The sequence below is a fragment of the Balearica regulorum genome, chromosome 2 (assembly GCF_011004875.1).
Source record: "Balearica regulorum gibbericeps isolate bBalReg1 chromosome 2, bBalReg1.pri, whole genome shotgun sequence".
Lineage (NCBI taxonomy): Eukaryota > Metazoa > Chordata > Aves > Gruiformes > Gruidae > Balearica > Balearica regulorum.
Window position 1 is genome coordinate 56,342,792 of NC_046185.1, and position 21,499 is coordinate 56,364,290.

General features: G+C 41.1%; 1 protein-coding gene across 7 annotated transcripts in view; it reads left to right on the forward strand.

The window, feature by feature from the left end:
• MTCL1 (microtubule crosslinking factor 1) overlaps positions 1-21,499 on the forward strand; it is a 111,003-nt gene that overhangs the window by 79,126 nt on the left and 10,378 nt on the right. For all 7 annotated transcript variants that reach the window (XM_075744413.1, XM_075744418.1, XM_075744414.1 and 4 more), the window contains 5 exons: positions 557-745; positions 7,824-7,991; positions 13,614-13,868; positions 17,969-18,274; positions 21,029-21,060. In XM_075744413.1, the coding sequence (XP_075600528.1) occupies positions 557-745; positions 7,824-7,991; positions 13,614-13,868; positions 17,969-18,274; positions 21,029-21,060 (950 nt within the window). The remainder of the gene's footprint in view (positions 1-556; positions 746-7,823; positions 7,992-13,613; positions 13,869-17,968; positions 18,275-21,028; positions 21,061-21,499) is intronic.

The following is a 21,499-nucleotide window of genomic DNA, read 5'->3' on the forward strand; positions in this document are numbered from 1 at the left end:
GCTATTTAGAAATAATTTGCTTCTACTTTACTTCAGCAGTACTAATTTCCTTCTATGTAAACTAGCTCATCTTCTAATATCAAAATAGCTTTCATTTTTCCACTGTTTGGATTTTTTGACTGGTTAATTTACAATCAATCCACCTCCAGTCATTATTGGAGTCATGTGTTTTGCAAACGCATCACAGAGGAATAAAGTGCTGGATTGGGATATTTCCTGATCTCCATATCTTCAGCAGACAATACACTTGTGTCTTGTATAGTTTTTCATTAATGCGTGATGGATTATATCCATCATGCTACATTACAGTTGTACACCCCTCTTCTCAGCTGCATTGATCTCCTGTTTTGTAGACCTGCATAGTGTTGTGTTCACATATGCAACGTGCTATATATCACCCAAAGATCATTTTCTGTCGCCTACAGAATAGAAGTCAATATATCCCACCACAGAGATGCAGGGGAAGATAATCGCTTCCCTTAGCCCTTCAATAGATTTCTGCCCCCTGAGGTAAATGGCAAAAGAGTGTTGGTGTGTCCAATCTCTTGCATTTTAGATCCAGCACCCTGAGGCCCTCCCAGACTTTGGCACTCAGTCTGAGCAGAAGGCGGATGATGCCGAGCGAGAGGAGGAGGAAGAGGATGTTGTGTTTGCACTGACAGATTTCTCCCAGCGTCCCACCGCGGAGAGCACGGATCATGGACCACAGCTGCAGACTGCAGAATTACTGCAGCAGCAGAAGCAGGTACTATACCATTTGTATATTATGCCCTGGGAATGAAAACCATGGATTTTCCAAGGGAGTTCATTTTCTTCTGCTGCTGTGTTAAATCACCTAGAATCATACTTGTAAAAATAATTCTAGCTACACAGCAATTACAGTGGATTTCATCCATTATATTTATATTTAATCATGAGCCACGTGATTACTGTTCTCCTGTTGGCAGATGCTATCAGTGAAAAATCCTATTATTTCCTCTTGTGGCTGTTTGCCCAGAAACATCTATCAGTATGTGATGGTTTGCAGAATTTACATGCTCCTCTTGCCTGAGCACATCTATTGTATTCTACTGTCAAGCTTTTAGCAAGAAGAGGTGATTTGATTTCCTTTAAATAATTTAAGAAACTGGTACATGTATTTAATGTTTCCCTTAGAGATGATGGGAAAACAATGCAAAAGTTCCTTCCTGGTACTGGGCTTGTTTTTAAATGCCTAAAAGCAAATCATGCTGACTTTTCCCTGACATCTCCTGTGCCCTGCCTGTGTGTGTCAGAGCACTGCCATATATCCTAGCTTTTTCCTTTGTGCGTTTAATATACCCACAGTCCTAACAATAATAATAGCAAACATTCAAAGGGGACAGACTTCAGGCTTCCAACAGTTCTTCAGGAGCATCTTCTTATATTTTTTAAATGGGAAACATTCAGATGAGAGCATCCTGTTATGTGGAATTATTTGCAATCGTAAGTAGAATGGAGCAAGAATTCTGTGTAAAACACATATTCAGTCAAAAAGGTCTTGAAGCTTTATGCCTTATGCCCCATCTCTATCCGGGCCCTTGACTTGGGAGCCCACTCCACAGCAAGAGCTCTCAGACAAATATGTACTCTCTATGACCGCATTCCTTTGCTGGACTCTCCACAGGGTCTGGGGATGGTGTGTCTCTTTGCATTTCAGTTCTTTGCCTTGAATTCCCCAGACTCTCACGACTATGTACAACCTGTTTACTTATTATCTGTATGGTCTAATAGATACACAGCAGGCAACAGTAAGTCTCTATCCTATAACAAGGTTAGGCAGGCGCTGGGAGATGCACAGGCTGTCTTGCAACCTGCCTCTCTAGTTCAAGATGTAACTTTAGTTAGAATTTCTGTTTGAATAAAAAATAGTAGAGATCTGCGGTCTTTATGCTACTTCATATTCTACTTTAAGTTTATGTACTCTTTTGCTTTCCTTTTTCATAGTGCTAGGTGACAACACCATTCTCTAGCTCTTATTTTCTGTGAAGTGTACTACCAAGGCAGTATTCTTTTGATCAGTTTGTCATTTGGAAAGGTTCTGGGGTTACTGACCCTGTGGGAGGTCAGACATTGCTGATTTCAAGGACATACCTTGCCAGTCACCCAGACCCATCACTGTCATCCTCTCAGCAAACTCCTCTCTGGCAGAGGCTGAAGAAGGCCATGGAAGGGATGCTTCTGAGCACGTCATTTAACTGCATTCCATCTGTAGACTGATTTAATCTAAAATGAGTAAAATAAATATAAACCAACATACTGTCTCAGTACACTCTGTCATGTACTAACTTTCCATATAGATCTCTTAAAATGACCAAGAACATTCAAATAAATTATGTTCTCTTTGAAATAATCATTGCTTAGGCATTAATCTGAATTAAAGTGGCAGAAATGGGAAGTAGGATTGCTTATAATTCATTTTTATATACGCTGCATGATGTTCTAATGCATCAGTTCCAGCTAATCTTGCTTAAAGAAATGACCCATAGGAACAGACCACATATCAGTACCCCTCTTGATATTGAATATTGCATGATATCCAAATGGACTTGTGAAGGTGAAATAGGTTTCTTGCCTTCCAACCAGGAAAAAAGTGTTATTTCCCTTACTGCAAGAGTGAGTGAGTTTGCTAAATATTTCTCATTTTAAGCACTATTACTTGTTTTGCCCACTCACGCTAGTGAATCTTCTAACAAGCACTGTGTTTATTGACAGGCATGTAAAAAGGGTTTTCAGTGCCAGGGGGCTTGTATTTGTCAATCGCAAGACAGGATTATGATTATTCTCTGGCACAGAAACAGAAAGCCCTAGTGCAGGTTAATTCTGATGCTGTCATAGATTCAGGGCATCAGAAGTGTCTTCTGGAGGACCGTGACAGAGGAGTAGCTGCCTGCACACATCCTGCACCCTCGAGGCTCTGCCAGAGCCTTGCTCTGCCCTCACACACCTTAGTATCAGTTGGGCCTGAACTGTCCATCTTACTATGGTGGATGACTTGGCCGTGCAAACCTCCTGCGTGCAGGACCTTTGCTGTGCTCACCAACCTCACAGACTCTGGTCCTTGCTCTACACACATGACAGACTTTCACCCATAAACATCAGCTACACTTAATTCATATATGATCCCAAAACACATTAACTAAACAAAAATAGAGCAAGAAAACACTTTGCCTGTGTTATTCCAGCTTTAAAAGCTCTGAGAGTATCAGCAGACCCAGACCATGTCCTTCCTGAAGGGGTGGATCTCAGCAGTGCTCACCTCCCACTATACCACTGACCAGTCAGGCTGGGCTGAAAAACAGCCAGGGTTTTGGGGGTCTTCTGCAGGTTCTTTAAGACCACAGCTGGAAAAAAGCACTGTTTATATGAGGAATTTGGGGTGAGTGGTGAAGCTGGAAGTCCCCAAGGTTTGCACCTGCCCACAAGAGCCCTAAGTTGTTGATTCTACCTGGCAAGCTCCGAGATGAAACTCATCAGCACTTGTTTCACATTAGGAAGGAAATTTTGCGATAGTCTAGGAGTGGCTGAGATAACTAGGTCAGAAAAAAGAAAGGGCTTACGGTAACTTGAAGTAACCCATATTTATTTTTAACATTTAATGTTCATATTTAATGGCTTGTATTTTCAGCCTGCACTCTTGCTGCTGACTTTCTTACCCTGCCTAGAAAGTGGAATTGTTTTGAGAAAAATGATAAACCCTGCAGGCTTAATTTCAACATGCAGCCTCTAATTTTATATTATTATGATCTGAGGTACTCAACTCAGTGGAAAGCACATGTCTCACTTGTCTGGGATTTTCATGTGGCCAGTGTATGGAGGGATGAAGGCATAGAAAAGGGTAAAGGGAAGAAAAAAGGTTAGTTGATGAGAGGCAGAGTAGATAGGGACTCTGAGAAGGGCCAATTCATCTTCCTTTTCATGGCATTGTCCCTTGGCTGGTAGCTGGGGCGCACTGCAGAAAGGGTCGGGGAAGGAACTGGCAAGGCTCAAGAGCCAAGCGGGAAGTCTGGTCATGGGCAGAAGATAGGCAGGCAAGTCGGGCTGGTAGCACAGTAGAGGAGGGCTTGCTGTAAGCCAGCATTTCTATGTGTGTAATAAGAGATCAGGGAGAACAGCTGGTGGAAAAGGAAGAGCTTTGGTTCAGTTGAGGAGAAAGGGGGAGATGCCTGTTGGATGGTGTATGTTCAGGGAAGTAAGAAGAAAAGAGTTTACACATCTGCGGTCCAATGGAAAAAGCATTAAAAAACAATATACTCGTGTTGTTGCTGGGGGGGTGTCAAGAAAATCCCCAGTTAGATTTTTTTTTGCTCATACAATATTTGTTTTCAAAGCTTAGCTAAGAGAAAAGCCCAAAGGAATAGTAATTAAGACTTAAATATACTAAAATGATTTGCACCAAGATCCAGCTTCACTTTTGCCTAGATCTGTGATTAAACAGAGAAAATGCACAGTTCTTGTTTGCTATTTAGGCTCTTGACCTTGCATTTTTAATTGACTGCTGTACTAAACTGCTTGTTAGACCAGACTGTGGATGAATTCCTAAATGAAACACTCAGAGAAAAAAGAATTGTGATTAAAAGCAAAAGCAAGCTTCAGACGACTGCTCTGGTCTCAAACTTTTCTAGACCTGGAGTCTCCCATCTCTGGGGTCCACTCAACTTAGTAAAGACTCCAAAGTCCTGGAATTTAATTGAGGTTTACTACATTAAGTTTTTACTTATTGTCAGCTGTTGTTTCCTTTACCTGTAAATCCTGAGCTGTGGATACAACAAGACTTTGAACTGCTTTTGTAATTCTCTTGTCTTAAATCAGTTGTGAATCAGTCAGATTCCTCCATGCTCTACATTTCGGTAACTGGTAAGGTACTAAAGAGTCAGGTCCTTGCATGGGAGACTGTCCAAGGAATCACAGCCATGCCCCCTTTCTTCTGTCTGTAGAACATCCCTGGGAGGAAGGGGAAGACCATAACAATCCTCGTTATGTATCTATGGGACTTATGCAGAAGCTGTTTGGCAGTTTTACCAACAGAAATCTAAAGCACGTCTAGATGTAAATGTATTTCAGAGCACATTGTCTCAAAAGTACTTTGTCTGTTCTCCAGAAACCCTCCAGTTTGGCAAAACAGAAAAAAACAATCTCACAGATCTCTCCAACTTCAGACTGTAAATACAAAGTCATGCAAAAGAGACTTCTCTGTAGGAATTAGAAGTTTGTAACCAGAATTGGATTTATATTGGCAAGTTAATTAAAATCCCAGCAAGCCCAGGGGGCACCTGGGGTACTTGTCTCATAACAGCGACATTGATGTAATGCCTCTAGAAATAAGACATGCCCTCATCCCAGTAGGCTACAAACCTGCAATGAGGCTCTTTTGGCTCCTTTCTGTACTAGTCCGTCACTTCTTTCTTTGCAAACCTAATTTTACAGGACTCTAAAGCTATCAAATGTATACACAGAAATGAGGGACGTAGCCTGCTTTAGTGTTACTCAGTTTGATTTTTCTTCTGCCTCATTTCCCTCGTGGAGCCTTTAGACTACTTTGCCAGAGAAAGGTTTATGCAGCATACCAGAAAACACAGAACGTGGCTCTTGAATGAAAGCACTTCATAGACATTTTGGGTCAGGGTTTTCAAAGAGGATGAGGCCAGATTTTGATGTGCTCAATACCCAGCAGCTCCTGTTGTGACACTAAGGACAAATCTTCAAAAGAGCTCTTATTCTGATTACTACACAAGGGGCTTGAAATGTTTGGAGAATTTAGCCTTAATTGGGTATCAGAACGAAAATTCATTTATGGAAACATAAAATCTCGTTACATATTGAAAAGTAGGTGATCTTATATGCATGATGGAGACTGCTGCTGTATAGTTGGAAACTGCTAATTGGCATTAAATGTTAATGGAATTAATTCTGCTTCTGTGGGTGCATTTCTTATAAAACCCCATGTTGTACGCCATCACATTTCATTAGCCCAAACAGATTATAGGTCAGTCAATGAGCACCTGCAGTCATTTCCCTTCATCTAACATATATTTGCTGATGAACCAAATAGCTTGGGAAAAGTAGACCGGATTTGTTTGTTTTTTAAAGAAAAAAGGCACCATGGTATGCCTGATTAGTGATTACAAAAGTGGGTGAGGTGGGTTCAGTGATGCCAAAGGTGATGAGCATATGAAATCAGCTTAGTTGTCTGCATAAAGTTTTATATGTATTGTTATTGAAAAAAGCACATGAAAATTATTTAGATTTTTGCATACATCTGTTTACGTGACTTGTCTACAAAGAAATCCCCATGTAGGTACTTCATGAAACACCACATAAGAGGAATTGCAGGAAGCCTCCACTTGGGAAAATAAATAAAAAAATAAAATCAATTAGACAATCATGCAAGAATCGAGACAGTTAATTTGAGTTAGGCCCTCCCAAGGAAGCCAATGCATTCATAAGAACCAGGTGATTAAATGCTGCATTTGTTGAGTAAGCTTTCCCATTTTTCTGCTCATGCTGTGTCTGCTAATCAAATATAATTTTCTTAAAAGTCTTTTCTATTCAGAGTAACTTGTCAGATACAATCTCTGGCTACTCCCTGGTCTTTGAGAGGCTCATTGGGAATATTTGATTTAAATTTTGGATAAATAAATCATGTTAAATATTTCTGTTTTCTAATTCAATGACTGTAAAAAATGATAGGATACCTTTTGTTTTACTGATCCAGAATGAATCTTTAAAAAACATTTTTCAATATTTAACATACAAATGACAGGTTTTGCAAGTCTTCAGAGAATTTGCAGAAAGTAAATACCAAAACTGAGGAAAAAAAATTAGAGATTTTAATAAGTATACATGCTGTCTCTCAGTACTTGCCAAGATCAGATGTCAGCTCTGGGCTAGACTTTTAATTTAACTCCACTCTTGTCTCCTGGCTAGCACAAGAGCACAGACAACATTGTCTGTATGACCATAACGTTCTCAACAAGATGTGGATGGAGGTTTGCTCTTTGATCCCATTTGCAAGAGGGAAAGTGGCCTACCTGGCATTCCTGCCTTTGGCACCAAACAGGGTGCTGCTGCAAAGCTAACCTGTGTGCGGCTGCCTGGGACTGAGCAGAAATGTGAAGTACAGACTAATGAAACACTTTAGCAGAGATACTCAACTCAAAACCTCACTTTTGTTTTTTCCAAAGTAATTTTATCTGATAATATAAAAGCGTCAAAAATTAATCCCTTTTCTTTATATGTAGTTTACAAACATTTGAGGTTTGATGCCGAGCAATGATTGTATATATGAGACATCCAGCTATCCAACAAACCTCAGAAATGATACTTTAGCTTTGGTGTACAGCATTAAAAAAGAAGTTATTACAGATGTCCTCCAACCAGAAAGATTCTTAGTGTGTTTTTCAGGGTGACTTAAGTATCTTTGGCTTTCATGGGTGCTTCAGGACTAGGGCTAACAAGATGTAGAAGCATAGAATCACAGAGTCATAGAATCATTTTGGTTGGAAATGTCCCTTAAGATCATCAAGTCCAACTGTAAACCTAGCACTGCCAAGTCCACCACTAATCCACGACCCTAAGTACCACATCTGCACGTCTTTTACATACCTTTAGGGATAGTGACTCAACCACTTCCCTGGGCAGCCTGTAGACAGAGAAGGCATTGCCATTCTTAGTTTTCTCATCCAAAAGTTAGCCCAGGCACTTTCTCTTCCATGAAGTGGATGTGCAGGCCTTTTCTCTCCTAAAAATGAAACTGGAAGCTAAAGCCCTCCAATGACAGCATTTTGTTTGCTTTGTTGTGGCAGGCAAGTGAAAATCGGAAGCTCCTGAACGCTGTGAAGGGTTTGCTGGATGACTTCCGCTCGGAGCTGCGGGATGAGGAGCGTGAGCGGCAGGGTCTCCAGCAGCAGTATGCCCTGCACAAGGCAGCCTGGGAGGTGGAAATGACTGAACTGAAGTGTCACCTCGAACAGGTAACATCCCATGCGTCCAACACTGCTAAAAAATGGCTGAGGTGCTTAATGAAAGGGGAAATCTGTGACCGCCAGGAAAGGGACTATATTTATTCATTTCACCCTGTGCCTGAAAGCCCCCCTGAAGCCTGAGCAAAGCTTTGCCTCTTGAGTTGGATTCCAGTTGTCCCAGTATGAGTGCTCATGTAAGAAGGTACTGTGTAACATAGGTAAGGACAAAGGAAGTAAACCTCTTCTTGCTTATTTTCTCAGAAGAGTTGGCTGGTAATGATCAGCTGTGGTAACGAGACATGCAGATGTCTGTATTTATTGGCATTTATAGAAGAGAAAAATGTCTTGATGTTGCTGTGCTCGCAATTAGCTCGTCACTGTGCCTTGGCACCTAACAACTGCAGTATTTGATGCATAGGAGAGAAAAGAGTGATTTAATAATACTGAAGTGATAGATCAATGTGTTAATATTAAACCAGCTATTCAAAGCTACTGGTTAGTGACGGATGGTACCCCACTGAAGAGAGAGCTACCCGCCATGGGATACTGTTAGAAATATGTATATAAAATCTGGTGCCAGGTGCTTCAGTGTCACATATGGCTGTTCACAGAAGATGTGCTTTTTCTGAAGCAATATGAAAACAAATCAGCAAAAAACCCACAAGGGTTGATTTCCAAAGCTGATGGCATAAAAGCTCTAATTATCTGCATTGAAGAGAGGAGGGGTGAGAGAATTAGTACATTCAGGTCTTGAGAAGAAGATTTCTAGGTGTAGCGCATCTCTGCAGAACACAAATATAATAAAAATATTCACTGCCGGGAGGGTGGTACGTTTAGGAGGATTTACTGAATGTCGGAGACTCACTCTGACGCACAGAGCTGAGACGCGAGCGCTGCTTTTCCTGTCCAGGTACTGTGGGCTGCTTTCCCAGAATGAAGGAAGAGGCTTTCATTTTAGCATAGTTATCTCTCACCGGATTCAGATTCTCAGTTCAGCTACTTCTTAGTACACACATTTTCAGAAAACCGGTCACTTGAAAAAAAAGGAAACAAAATCAATTCCCATTTCACTCTTCCTAAAATAAAACCTCGGTGACAATTTTACCTTAAACTCAAGATGGCAACAAAGAACGAAACGTAGAGAAAGTTAGTCTGACAACAAATTGCCAATTTAGAGCTTGCATGCTTTGCCTTTGCACAGGCAATAAACTTCCAGGCTGTGGCTTTGACTGGTGTTTGGCACAAGGACGGTGCTGCCACTCCTGCCCAGGGAGAAAAAGGATTTGCACTTTTCCTTCTGGGGGCTTTATTGGGCTCTTTGCTACCTCCACTGCCCCACTGGTAATAATATATAACATATGGTAAATACTGAGCAAGAGGTGTTACTTGTTACATTTTTTCAAGCAAATGAAAAGAATGAAACCAGTCAATATTTAAGGCGTAAAACTGTCTTCCTTAGCCAATTCACAACATTTCTATTTTCACAGTAAAAGCAGGTCCCTAATGCACTAGCAAAAAAGATAGCACATCAATCATTAGAATGTCAGTTAGGATAGGGCAAACAATGTAAGTGTCCCACTGAGGTCTAGTGTACATGCTCACAATTGCAAGGAAGCAATTAAAAATCTAAATATGAAAATAATAATATAATAAGCCTGAAATAGATATAATACAAGCATAAATTTAACTCAAACTAATGTTAAAGATTCAAAACACGGGTTGTTTTCACTATAGGTTCAATTTCAGGCTCAAAATGGGAGGAGGTAGTGACCAATGTGTAAAATATCAACACTACATATACTCTTGTTAACATCCTTTGCTATTCTGTGCCCAACATGTGGTATAACAACAGTGTTAACCAAATAGCCAAGCCTGTCAGGTTGGTGTGGGTAGGACCTCTCATGATGTCATTTTGTTGCTTTGATTGGTAGTGATGAAGCAGTGGGCTGTACAGTGCTCCTACCATAGGTTTCGTATATAGCTGCCAACCTCCTGACAAGCCCACAGAGAATCAAGTCCTTTCTAGTCTCCACTCTTGTCTTCACTGCTGCTGTTTTCCACTTTTTTTGTAAAGCAGTAGGTCAATTAACAAGAGCATTTTCCTCAAGAGAGTCAACTCCTAATTAATAGTCACTGGCAATGGTTTTGTATTTTGATGCTTCAACTCTCTGTATAGGAAATAAAGAAAAAAAGGAAAGAAAACTCTTTTGATACAAAAGCACTGCATATCAGAGGTGACAATGTACTGTTGCCTGCTGCTTTGGAGCTTTAGCGCTGCATATATCATTAAAAATAAAAGTCTTGGCTGTCAGAAATGCATATACATCTTATTTGGCACAAGGATCCTTACCCATTGTTTTTAAGATAAGAAATAATGAGATTGCTCCCAAGTATGGGATTGTGATAATGCTGACCCAATAAGAAGTCCCAATAATTCTCAGCCTCCAGCTGGGCAAGTGAAAAATCCCAGTATTCTGGAAACAGAGAAAAGTTTGGAAGGAGGAGGGAGTTAGTATGAGGGGCCAAACCCTGCATGTGCTTTGAGGACTTGCATGTAAGGACATGGACCCTCACTAGGGCTCTGAGCAATGGTCCAGCTTAAGGATGCCTGGGGGTAATATAAGCCGTGGTCCGCATGGAGAGGCATCTGGCCGCCCTTAGCAGTAGGCAGGTTTAGGAAAGTCACTTCTAGACTTTCATGCTAAGGAGTCACCAATGGACCTTTCCTCCATGATTGGAGCTGTTTCGTCAAAACAGAGGCAGAAGGACTCTGTCCTTGCCAGGAGCATTGTTCTGCCTTCCACAGGCAATAAACACTGTCTTCTGAGTGTAAAGACACCACCTCTGGAGAAGATTTTATGTCCCAAATCACAGGAAATTATTCTGAAATTATTCTACTTGCCTTGGTTTTGAACTCATCTTTGTACTTACAGACTTCCTGTATTCTTCTCAAATGGGGCAAGAGCCAGGGCTCTGGTCTGGGTGAGCCCATGGTCTGGTACAGGATGACTTACTGTATTTCGGCAGCTTGGGCATGGCACTCTTGATGGAACCGCTGCCTGTCTTGTTTGCAAACTGAAAGGCTGAGAATTTGCCCAGTGGTGGTGTGAGGGAAGAGAGAGAATGAGTCTTGTTGAAGTTCAACATTTTGCTATTTTTTTGAGATTCAAAAAAAAAATGGAAGGAGTTTGCTTTATACATACAAACTGTATTTATTGCAGCTGAGCATTTGTTTGCTTTATGGGTTGCTTTTAGCATTCTCGTGCTTCATGCCAGCTAAAGAGCTTATTGCAGGCATTGGTGTGTCTTCACAAATTAGCATGCTAGCCATAGCTACAGCTGCATGTGGCATTATTCCCCAGGAGCTGTAAGGCTGAGTCTGCACTCCAGCCTAGTTGGATTTACCCAAGACACTCCAGCAACCTTCCCTAAGGGCTTCTATTGCAAGATGAGAAGTCTGCGGGGGCATCAAAGGTCCTTGAAAGATGACTTATGTATATCACAAAGAACAAGTCCTAAATAGCCCTCTCTCAGGCTTAGGTGAAAGGAAACTGTATAGAGTTTACTTCATTAGTGCTTTATTATTTTGGCTACTCTCACCTCTGTAGTGACATTCCTGAAAGTCATGATTATTTAGTGTCACAGCTACTTAGTAAGCCCAGCAGGAACTTACAAGAGTGACCCAGGATGAGGAGCACAGAATAGTAAAATTAAAGCAAACAAACCTAAAAGAATGAGTGCAAACATTGCTGACCCTGGCTGCAGCACCAATGCTGACTCCCACAGCACCATGAAATGGAGCTGGGGACTTGTGGATGGACAGAGGAAAGATGTCACAAGGGGCAAGAGGCCCATTACCTGAAGTTAGCAGTGAGTTTGGAAGTTAGCAGTGATATTTTTACATGTTACGGACATGTTTTACATGTTACGGATATTTTTACATGTTACATTGGACAGCCAATGTGTTGGGTAGTGGGTAGGAAGGCAGCAAAGCTTTCCAGCTTCTTGAGGAGCCATGCTGCCCAGGATGGTGTCTCCCATCATGGATCTGCAGCACAGATGTGTACCTCATGGGATGTTCTGTGTTTCTGCCCCACAGCACCTCTGGTCTGCCACCAAGCCATGCAGTTGTGTGCAGGACAGCCTCTCACACATCACTGCGGGTCCCACAAATTGACACTGCACAAACAGGAGAAGCATGAGAAAGATAGTGTCATGTGAACTTTGTTAAAATAGGATGCTGCCTTTTTATAATTATTTTGATTGATTGGTCAGTTGGTTGTTTGGTCATTTGGAAACAACTGGACTTTGGAAATTAGTGGTAGAGGACGCAGGTGTTTTAAGATTTCCCTGTCAATGCAAGTGGCTGTTACAGGATGTTCTCTGCAGCTCAGTACAATTTTAAATGACTCAAGAAATGACCTCTCAGCCATTTATTTGGAGAGGCTGTTCCAGAGACTATTAAGCTTCACTCCTGAATCCAGTCTGAACTTCCCTTTGCTGTGAAAGTTTGGGCTTATTTTCCACATAGGGCAAGATGAAGGTGTTGTCCTTCTCTCTTGCTAAAGGAGCATGTTTCCCAGCAGACCTGCTGCCTCTTCTTTTTGAGGACAACTTTAACTTCAGAGGCGGAAATGAGTTTTTGCTGCTTTTCACTCCAGTTCACCTGCAGAGCCAGGGGATGGAGATGTATCCCATTCTGAGTCATGCACACATCTACTGAGTTGTCAACAAAAGGTCAGGCTTCAGGGATGAATTCTTCACTCGCTTGAATTTACACAAAACCATTGAGCACTTTTTTCACTCTAACAGTCCAGCAGTGGCCCAGGTTGGCCAGAGAGGCTGTGCAATCCCAGCCCTTGGAGGTTTGTCAGGGTTCAACTGAAAAAGTCCTGCACAACCCGATCTGATCTCAGAGCCAACTCTGCTGGAAGCAGGGGGTTGGATTGGAGACCTCCTGACACCCTATGAATCTAGTACCTTGGGCCACCTCTTCTGATCTGATCAAGCTGACCCCTGAGCATGAAGTGAAGGAGAAGGGAGGGAAGGTAGCATCAGCCAGCTGCCCTGGAAATCAGTTTAGACACCAGACCCTGCAGAGATGGGGGAATGATCTCGGTACATTTCCTTCTGGTGCTCCTTTTGTTGGAAGGTGTGAGGAGCTGCACAATAAGACCATTGCTGAGGATTGTTCTCGGAAGTCTCTTCAGAAAATGAATGCACTCTCTTTAGGTTTCGGGCGCACTGAGTGAGAGCACAAAAGCAGAGCAGTGGCTGAGGATGTTGTCCTGGCAATCGTCTCAGAGACGATGATAAGGTTGTAGTTTATCTCCATGTTTCCTTCATTGCTGGTACCCACACTCCCATCAGAAAGATCATAACTGATGTTTTAATAGCATGAGCTGGTAGAGCCTGAGAAATTATTCACTATGGTTTTCACTGTCTTGATTTTAAAACTTTTTTCAAGTTGAACATATTTGATAATAGATCTAATAGATCCTCAGATCTAAGAATTGACATAATTTTGCCATTACCTTTGTGGAGTTAGGTCTTTAACTCTAATTCATTGTCAGACATATGTTTTTACCACAGAAAGTTTTATATCCTAGTAATGTTTTACTTTAATGCCAGCTGGAAGGGAAGAGTGAGAACACCTCAGGAGAAACAGGCCTCACTTCTGATGCAAAGGGAGCTTTTAAACGGGAAAGAGAGGAGCACAAGAAGCTTCTGGCTGAGAGTCATGGTGTGGTGATGGACCTCCGCTGGCAAATCCAGCACAGTGAGAAGAACTGGAACCGGGAAAAGGTGGAGCTCCTGGACAGGCTTGATAGAGACCGGCGAGAATGGGAGCGTCAAAAGAAGGAGCTGCTCAGGCGGATAGAGCAGGTAAGGAGTCATCTTGGGGTGAGCAATGGGTGGCTGCAAGCATGAGGCATTGCATCATTACTCCACTCAGGCCAAGGTGAAGAGACTGTATTAAGAAGCAGCACAGGAACAATTTTGGTTCCTTGGCTACATCAGTGTTTCTCATGCTACAAAACAATTTACATACACAAGGGAGTAAAAGGAAAATGCTCATAATCCCTATAAAAAACCACTTATGAGAAATCAACTCCAAGTTAAAGGCCATTTCCTGCCTCATTTCAATTACCCCAGACAGACATGGTCACATCGATTCATTGTGTTTGAAAGCTTTTGTGCATCTCTTCGTGCTAAAACACTCAATCCCACATGCAGGGTTATAAAAAGTTTGATATACAGCTTCTTGCCAAAAAAGTCTGTTTATCTGCGAATTAGCTCCCAAAGATGCAGCTGCTGCAACTGTTCGGTCTCAAGTGAATTCTTTTTCTCTAGCAAAGGAACCTGGGGGTTCACATGAAGAGCCCTGACTGATAACGAATAAACAACTATCAATACTAAATATTCAGAGGACTCCTCTGACCTTAGTCACATGAATTTTGTGCACACCTCTGCTATCATTTGCAAATCTGATAACTGCATACCTGTCCCCTTGTTTTTTATGCCTATCCGTACTTTTATCTGCTTAGTATTAGAGACAAATTACACCTAATGAATTTATTGTCTGGCTGGAAGCCACACAAAAAAATAAGAAGTTTAATGAGGGAGAGTTAATACACCGGTTTTGACTGAACATTGTTCAGCTCTGAGTCATGCATTCCAGGAAAAATAAGAAAAACAACTGAAATTGTGGGTCCTCAATTAACTGAATGCTTTCTGTCCTTAGGACATCAGAAATGGAACAGCACCAGATTTGTGTGTGCTCTCTAGGGAGCACTATGCTTGAATGAAGCACAAAGTAGCTTCACAGATTAAGTTGATGAAAGCCCCGTGTAACTTCATGACTAGTTTTTGAAAAGAGTTCATTTTATGTGTGTCATGTTCCCATGCCTGGGCTGCAACAAGAAGCTAAAGAAAAGACACCAGGCTGTAAATATTATGAGTGCAAGACTAAACCTCAGTTTAAGCTATGGCTATTAAGCCCACAGAGAAGCACTTAGGACAATCCTATACTCTACGGATATTTCTAAAATCACTGCTAAAAGTGTAGGTCTGAGTGGGCGGTTACGGACCAAGAAAGGTGATTTTTGAGCTTCTAAATTTAAAAATATCAACAAATGGTATTCTGGATTTTTTAATCTCCCATTTTTCTGAGGGTTTTTGTGTATAGTTCATGCAGCTTGTTGAGGTAGCCTTTATAATGCAGCCCAATGGTACGTCTCCTAAGATAAAAAAAAATGATGCCTATGAGCTAGGAAGGCTTGTAGCAGAGCTCTTCATCCAAATTACCTGGTTTCCAGGGTTCTGTGGCAGAACGTGCCAAGTTCTTCATGGCTTGACTGGGCTGGTTTCTAACTGTTGAGTTTCAGTGGCCAAACTGCCTCCTGTGGATTCTTCATGCACAATGGGAATGAAATAACCCTCAGAAAATTTCCCAATATACTAAGGATGTGGACACAAACTTTTCTTCGGAGAGTCACTGGTACCTCTTTGGATGTTTATGCTGCTGTCCCTGTGAACTGTATCTTTTAATATTATCTCTTCAGTATATCCTCAATAGCTTGAGGGACTTAACCTGGTTAAAGACTGCTTTTTCTGTTCCCTGGGAATGGGACGCATTGAAGGACGCAACAGAGAAATCCCTGTTAATGTTACCTAGCCTTTAATTCTCTTTAAACCTGACATAACCTCTCAGTGTCATGTGGGGAGATCCTACAAAATAGCTCTTAACTAGTCCTGGAGCTGATTTCTTTTGTTACTATTCTGAAACCTCTAGGCTTCAACTATATATTTACTGTACAACAGAGTTGTACACAGAATTAGCAATAGATAGGGGAAATAAAAAATACTACATCAAGCTAATTTCAGAGGACTGGATGATTAGAAATAGCATTTGAAATCTTGGCTACCTGCCTGCAAAACTTCATAATTCCATCTTTGCTTATAATCAAACATTTCCCTGTGTGACAGGAAGCTTCCAAATATTTGCAGGCTTTTAGCTGAATATCCTCTCAGATTGCAGTCATGCCCTGCTTTATATGGAAACAATTAGTATATCTCTGAAGTCTTTCTCCCCAGGGTTTTTCTGTGTGTATTCCATGTATGGCAATACATAGAGGATGAGGAGACTACACCAGTGTGTATGTTTGAAAAACAGAGTCTAAGAGATAGCAGAAGCGTGTGTGCCAAATTTCATACTAATGCTTTGTGCCTGTCTGCTTTCACACAGCTCCTGAATAATACATGTATGATAAGGGGGAAGCTCACACCAATGTATAAAATATATAAAATACTTTACTCCGGATGGTTATGGGAATACTGCTCGCATATAAAAAACATGATGACCTAGTTTTTCAGAACTCAAAGTGGTGTGGGTTTTTTTTAAGTACACTGTCACTTTGTTTTCCCTTAGAGAATCTCCTTCCACTCTGCTCCTAAAGCTAATTGTGCACAGAGCGCACTAGCAAATATATAAACCCACAAAATCACCTGTATGTAAATTTGTGTGTTTAAAAGTATAAACACATGGGGACTCAAAATCATTAGTCACTATTGAAAAGTTAGGCCAGTATTTCTCACTTTAATTCTCCTGTCAGCTGTCTGAGATTCAGAGAGTGAGCCAGTATCTATATTGTTTTCTCATAAAGGCTCCCACATCATTATCCTTATACGATCTCTAAACACCTGGAAGGACTTGCATTTGGAACTCTGCATACAGAAAACATGTGATTACCATTTCTCCTTGCTTTGGGTCTTGCCCATATGCTGGGGAATGGACTACAGGATCTCTTGAGATAAACCTTCCAGCACCTACCTTTATAGGATATATTAAATTAGTTCCTTTTAGTAAAACTGCTTCAGATTTTGTATATCATGAGCAAAACACTGAAGATGCATCCCCTTTTTGTAGACCTGAGTCAAGCAAAAATCTCACTGATTTCAGCCCAAGTGCATATTTAATCATTTGGGATCTAAAATGTTTTGCTCTACATTAGGCAATACAATGTCTGTTTATTTTTCCAAACACATGCAACAAGTTTAAAATAATATGTTTTGTAGGTCCTCAGTCTCCAGGATCCTAGGGAATGACTTGCGTTTGCAGGTTGTTGTCACTAATCTTAGCACGCTGCTCCAGCAAAACATCAGAGTTACTTATCAGATTCCTGCTGTCATTCATCATGTTTTAAAATATCACTTACTTCATCTATCCTGTTGTATTTACAACTAAAGGAGAAGTTGATCACATAACCTGATTTTAAGATTGGCAGTTTCACTAGTGGTTCACCCTCTCTTCACCCAGCTTTTGCAAAGTATAGAGTTAATAGCTTTGATGGCCCTTCTATAAATATGCATTTTCGTCAGACATGCTTTGCATGTCTAATTCATCCCTTTGACAATGCTGTTCTGTGCCAATAGTCAACTTTTGAGCCATGCATTAGGGCTAGACCATCTCTAAAACAAAGCTTTTGTCTTTTATTAAGCGGAATTTTCCATCTCTGGAAACAAGTGATGTACATAAAAGTGCAGCCTTTGGATTGCTGACCAGAAGAAAAATGTACTCGTTTTGTTGAGATTCCAAGTCACTCACCCTTCCTTGAGCTTCTACTTGTATTGCTTTAGGTTTGCAACAGTCAGTGTTGATTTGTTTCCTTAAAAATCAGATTTCAGACAGATGGATTATTTTGTGTGTGTGTGTATACACACAGTGTGTATATATGTATACATATATATATATAAACAAGCAAAACTATACCTACACACGTTTAATCACTCAAAAAATCCCATGAGTAATAGCATCAAAGTCCTAGAGGCATCTCCTTTTGCGGAAGGACCGGTGCAGCAGAGCCAGCATCCCTGAAGCCAGGCGGTGATCTCATGGTGCCTCGCTCCTGGGGAAGGGTGAGTTCTACAGAATGCCGTACGCTACACAAGTAATTGCTGGTCCTTTTCATTTGCCTTGTCTCTAGCTTCAGAAAGAAGTGAGCCCGCGAAGAGGAGGTGGTTTTCTGTGTGACCAGAAGGAGAGTAACCTTCGTCCATTTACGACCCAGGGGAACCTTCACATGCCTCGTCCGATGGGGTCAAGATCCTACTCTGATTCAGACGCCATTCAGTTTGACGATCGGTCAGTGTCTAAGCTGAAGGAGAGCGATCGATGCAGCGCTACAGAAAACCTCTTTCTGGAATCACTGTCTCTTGATTCCCCTGATGAGTCTGATGAGCACCGGTCTCGGCAGCTGGAGCGGGAGAAATTCTTGACTGGATTAACAGAAGTATGCACTCTTCTACCTTTTATCGAGCCGGTGTGTTGTCTCTCATGTCAGAACTGGTACAGCATCTCTGCTGTAGGGAGTGAGATACTGTGTCACAGGCACTGCTTACAGTTACCCAGTAGCGAACTTGGTATGGACAAGATTTCATTCCTTGTTAGGAGCTGATTACCTCACCTTGTGGCCATTTGTATTATGTATGATAACTACATTTGACACAACATAGAGGTTTAGAAGGTCTTAAATCTCTTCCAGTTGTAAGTAGATACATATACATGAAGAAACACGGGCTATATTGTGTTAGTAAAGCAGTAACTGCTGTAGAGAGACACTTCTGGTTGTTCCGTTGTGGTTGCCTTCTAAATAGATTAGCACGAGTAAGTGAGATGAGATGTTAAAAAAATACTTATTCTTCATCAGCAAAGCCTACTCTGAGATCACACCATAAATCTATAAAGATGTAAAACACAGTGCTAAGAGATGCCATTGGGCCATAGTGAATGTAGTCTGTATCCTGCTAAAATCTGCACCACCACAGGCTTACTTTCACCAGTTCCAAGTCTTCACAGTTTTGTTTATATTGTCGCTGAGTGAAACCCAGAGTCCCTGCCCCCATATGCTGGTACAAAGTAGCCTGTAAACTTGCATATGATATTAGTGACGCTGAGAACATTCACACTAACCACAACTACACACTTTAATGGCTCCTGTGACATTAAAAACATATTACAACTTCAAAATGCTAATATCTCCTTTATTTTTTATTGTTACTTTAATGTTAGTGGCTTTTACAGAACTAAAAGCATTCAGACTGCCAAGAAGTTAAAATTATCAAGCAGGCAGCATGTTGCTTGATGCAAATTTTGAGTACTTTCTTCTTGCCTGAAAATTCAGGTTTGTATACGTGGTTTAGAGATTTGGCTTGTGCTCTGAGCACATCATTATAGCAAATAGGGAAGTAGACACTTCCCAGTCAAAGATGTATCTGTGTACTCTGGCTTGAAAATTTGACCACGCTGGAAAAGAGTTTGTCGACAGGTCAGATCTCAAGCTCACTGCAGGACCAGGTTCATTGGTGCGCCTTGACTTGAACATGTGCACCTGTGAAAATTTGACCCAAGCATTTCTTTGAGATGTACAACATTGTTACTCAGCTAAAGGATTGGGAAATCAAGTTCTTTGAAAGGAAGAAAAGAAAAAATTATTAAGAGAGGCAAGAAATGTGACTGCCCTTCTTACATTTTAAATAGCTGTAGGTATCTGTGTGTTCCTCTTAGATTTTCCGCCCTCAGTGCCATATATGTATGGCTGGCAGTATGGGATCCCATATTTATTATTTCTTAGCTTTTATTTCATACATTTCCAAGTGCTCAGTGAAGAATGCTGGTACCAGTGTCAGGGATCTATGTTTTGCATTTAATTTTGATTGCTATTTTCTTTCCTTCAAATTCAGTCTGATATTTAAGAAGGGAGATGTCTCTTCTCTTTTCTGTTTTTTCAGACATTACCACCATTAGCAAAAGTGTTGGCAGCAAAATTTGGTCCTTGGTGATATTTGCATAGCTTCTTTCCTTCAAAGCATGCTTTAGTGAAACCTGGGCAAAGTCATTTCCCCTCAGAGGGTTTGCTCAAGCAAGACTGATTGGAGTTTAATGAATAGCTTAACTGAAGATGCACAAAGGCAACTGCAGCCTGCTGACTCTTCCTCTCCACTGTATTTTCTTTGTGGTACTAACTGCAGTAGAAGTCAATCCAGTCTTCAGCCTGATTCTCCATTCAGTTAGATCAGATTTACTCTGCAGTAACTCCACTGAAGCCACTAACATTATTCCAGACTTACACCAGAGTGAATGCAAGGAGGATCGGTTTATTCCTATTTTTATCCCTGACTCTGGATGAATATCAGAAAGGTATTTGCTGAGTTAAGCGGTGCTCTTTTTGAATAGTCAGAATTTGAAATACATTTCTGTTAGTAATGTTCTTGATTTCATGAGGTTGAATAAAAGTAATAGGTACTCTTTTTTTTTTTCCTGATCATATTTTGTATTCCCTATAGTTTAGTAGAAACATAAACAAATAGTTAAAAATAACTGTAGAGCAATTGCTTCAGAAGTATCTATTAAAAAAACCCAAAACCAACTCATTATGGGAATTGTCACAGGGAAATAATTGCCGTAAAAACATCTTAATGCCATTAGCAAGCTGTAGGTATTCCCCCTATGAAACAAGTAATAGTCTTCCCACACATTTAATATAGCTAGCTTAATGAGTTTCAACTGGTGCCATTTGTTGATTCCTAGAGAACATATAATGAAATCTTATGTCAAAGAACTCCGGTTTATCTCTTATTTCAGCACAGCTAGGTCTCTGGCATAAAGCAGATTACCTCCACAGAACAAATTCACTCACAGATACATGGTCCAAAACAATATGTTGTACATGTGGAAAAAAGTCATTTGCAGGTCACTTCCATTTGTGATTGACTATAAAAGTTCAAGGCTGCTGTAGATTTGGCATACGGGCTTTTCCTGTGCAGTCTGTTGTCCTGATGGGATTGCCCGTTCTGCTGCCTGTGTACAAAGGGAAGAATATTCCCTCTGGCAACTTAAGATTCTTTATCAGAGGGAAAATCAGCCACTTTTTAGAGACAAACATACCTGGTGCCACCACTGGGAAGTGAATGGCAAGACAGCCACAAGCTAATGCCACCAACAGGTTCAGAAATAACTTATCCTGTTTGTTTCTGGTTTTCTTCAGGAGGAAGAAACGCACAAAGGAAATCTTCAAAGGTGAGTAAAACTTACAGGGAAAAAAGCAGCAAATACTCAGCTGCCAGAGCTATAGCTCTCCAGCACCCAAACCACAGACCCGGGGCATAGCCGTGCTGCCTCCTAAGCAGCCTGTGAGCCAGATTAATGGATTTACCCAAGGATTAATTTGTCTCAACATGCTTCTGTTCCACTCCGATTAACTTGGGCCACATTCAGCTGTGGTGCACAAAGATCAGACTGTGTGAAAGTGTATGAAGCTGCAGCTTACACTGAAGGCTATGCCTACCTTAGCAACTAGTGCAGATCTGTAGACATCAATATATAGAGGTAAACAGTTGGTGCTGAGGACCTGGCATGCCCCTGCATGTCAGAGATATTTTGCTTTGGACTAGTTCTGGTCTCATCCCATGGACTGAATAGCCACCTAACCCTAGAGTGCATTAGTTGTGCTTCTGTA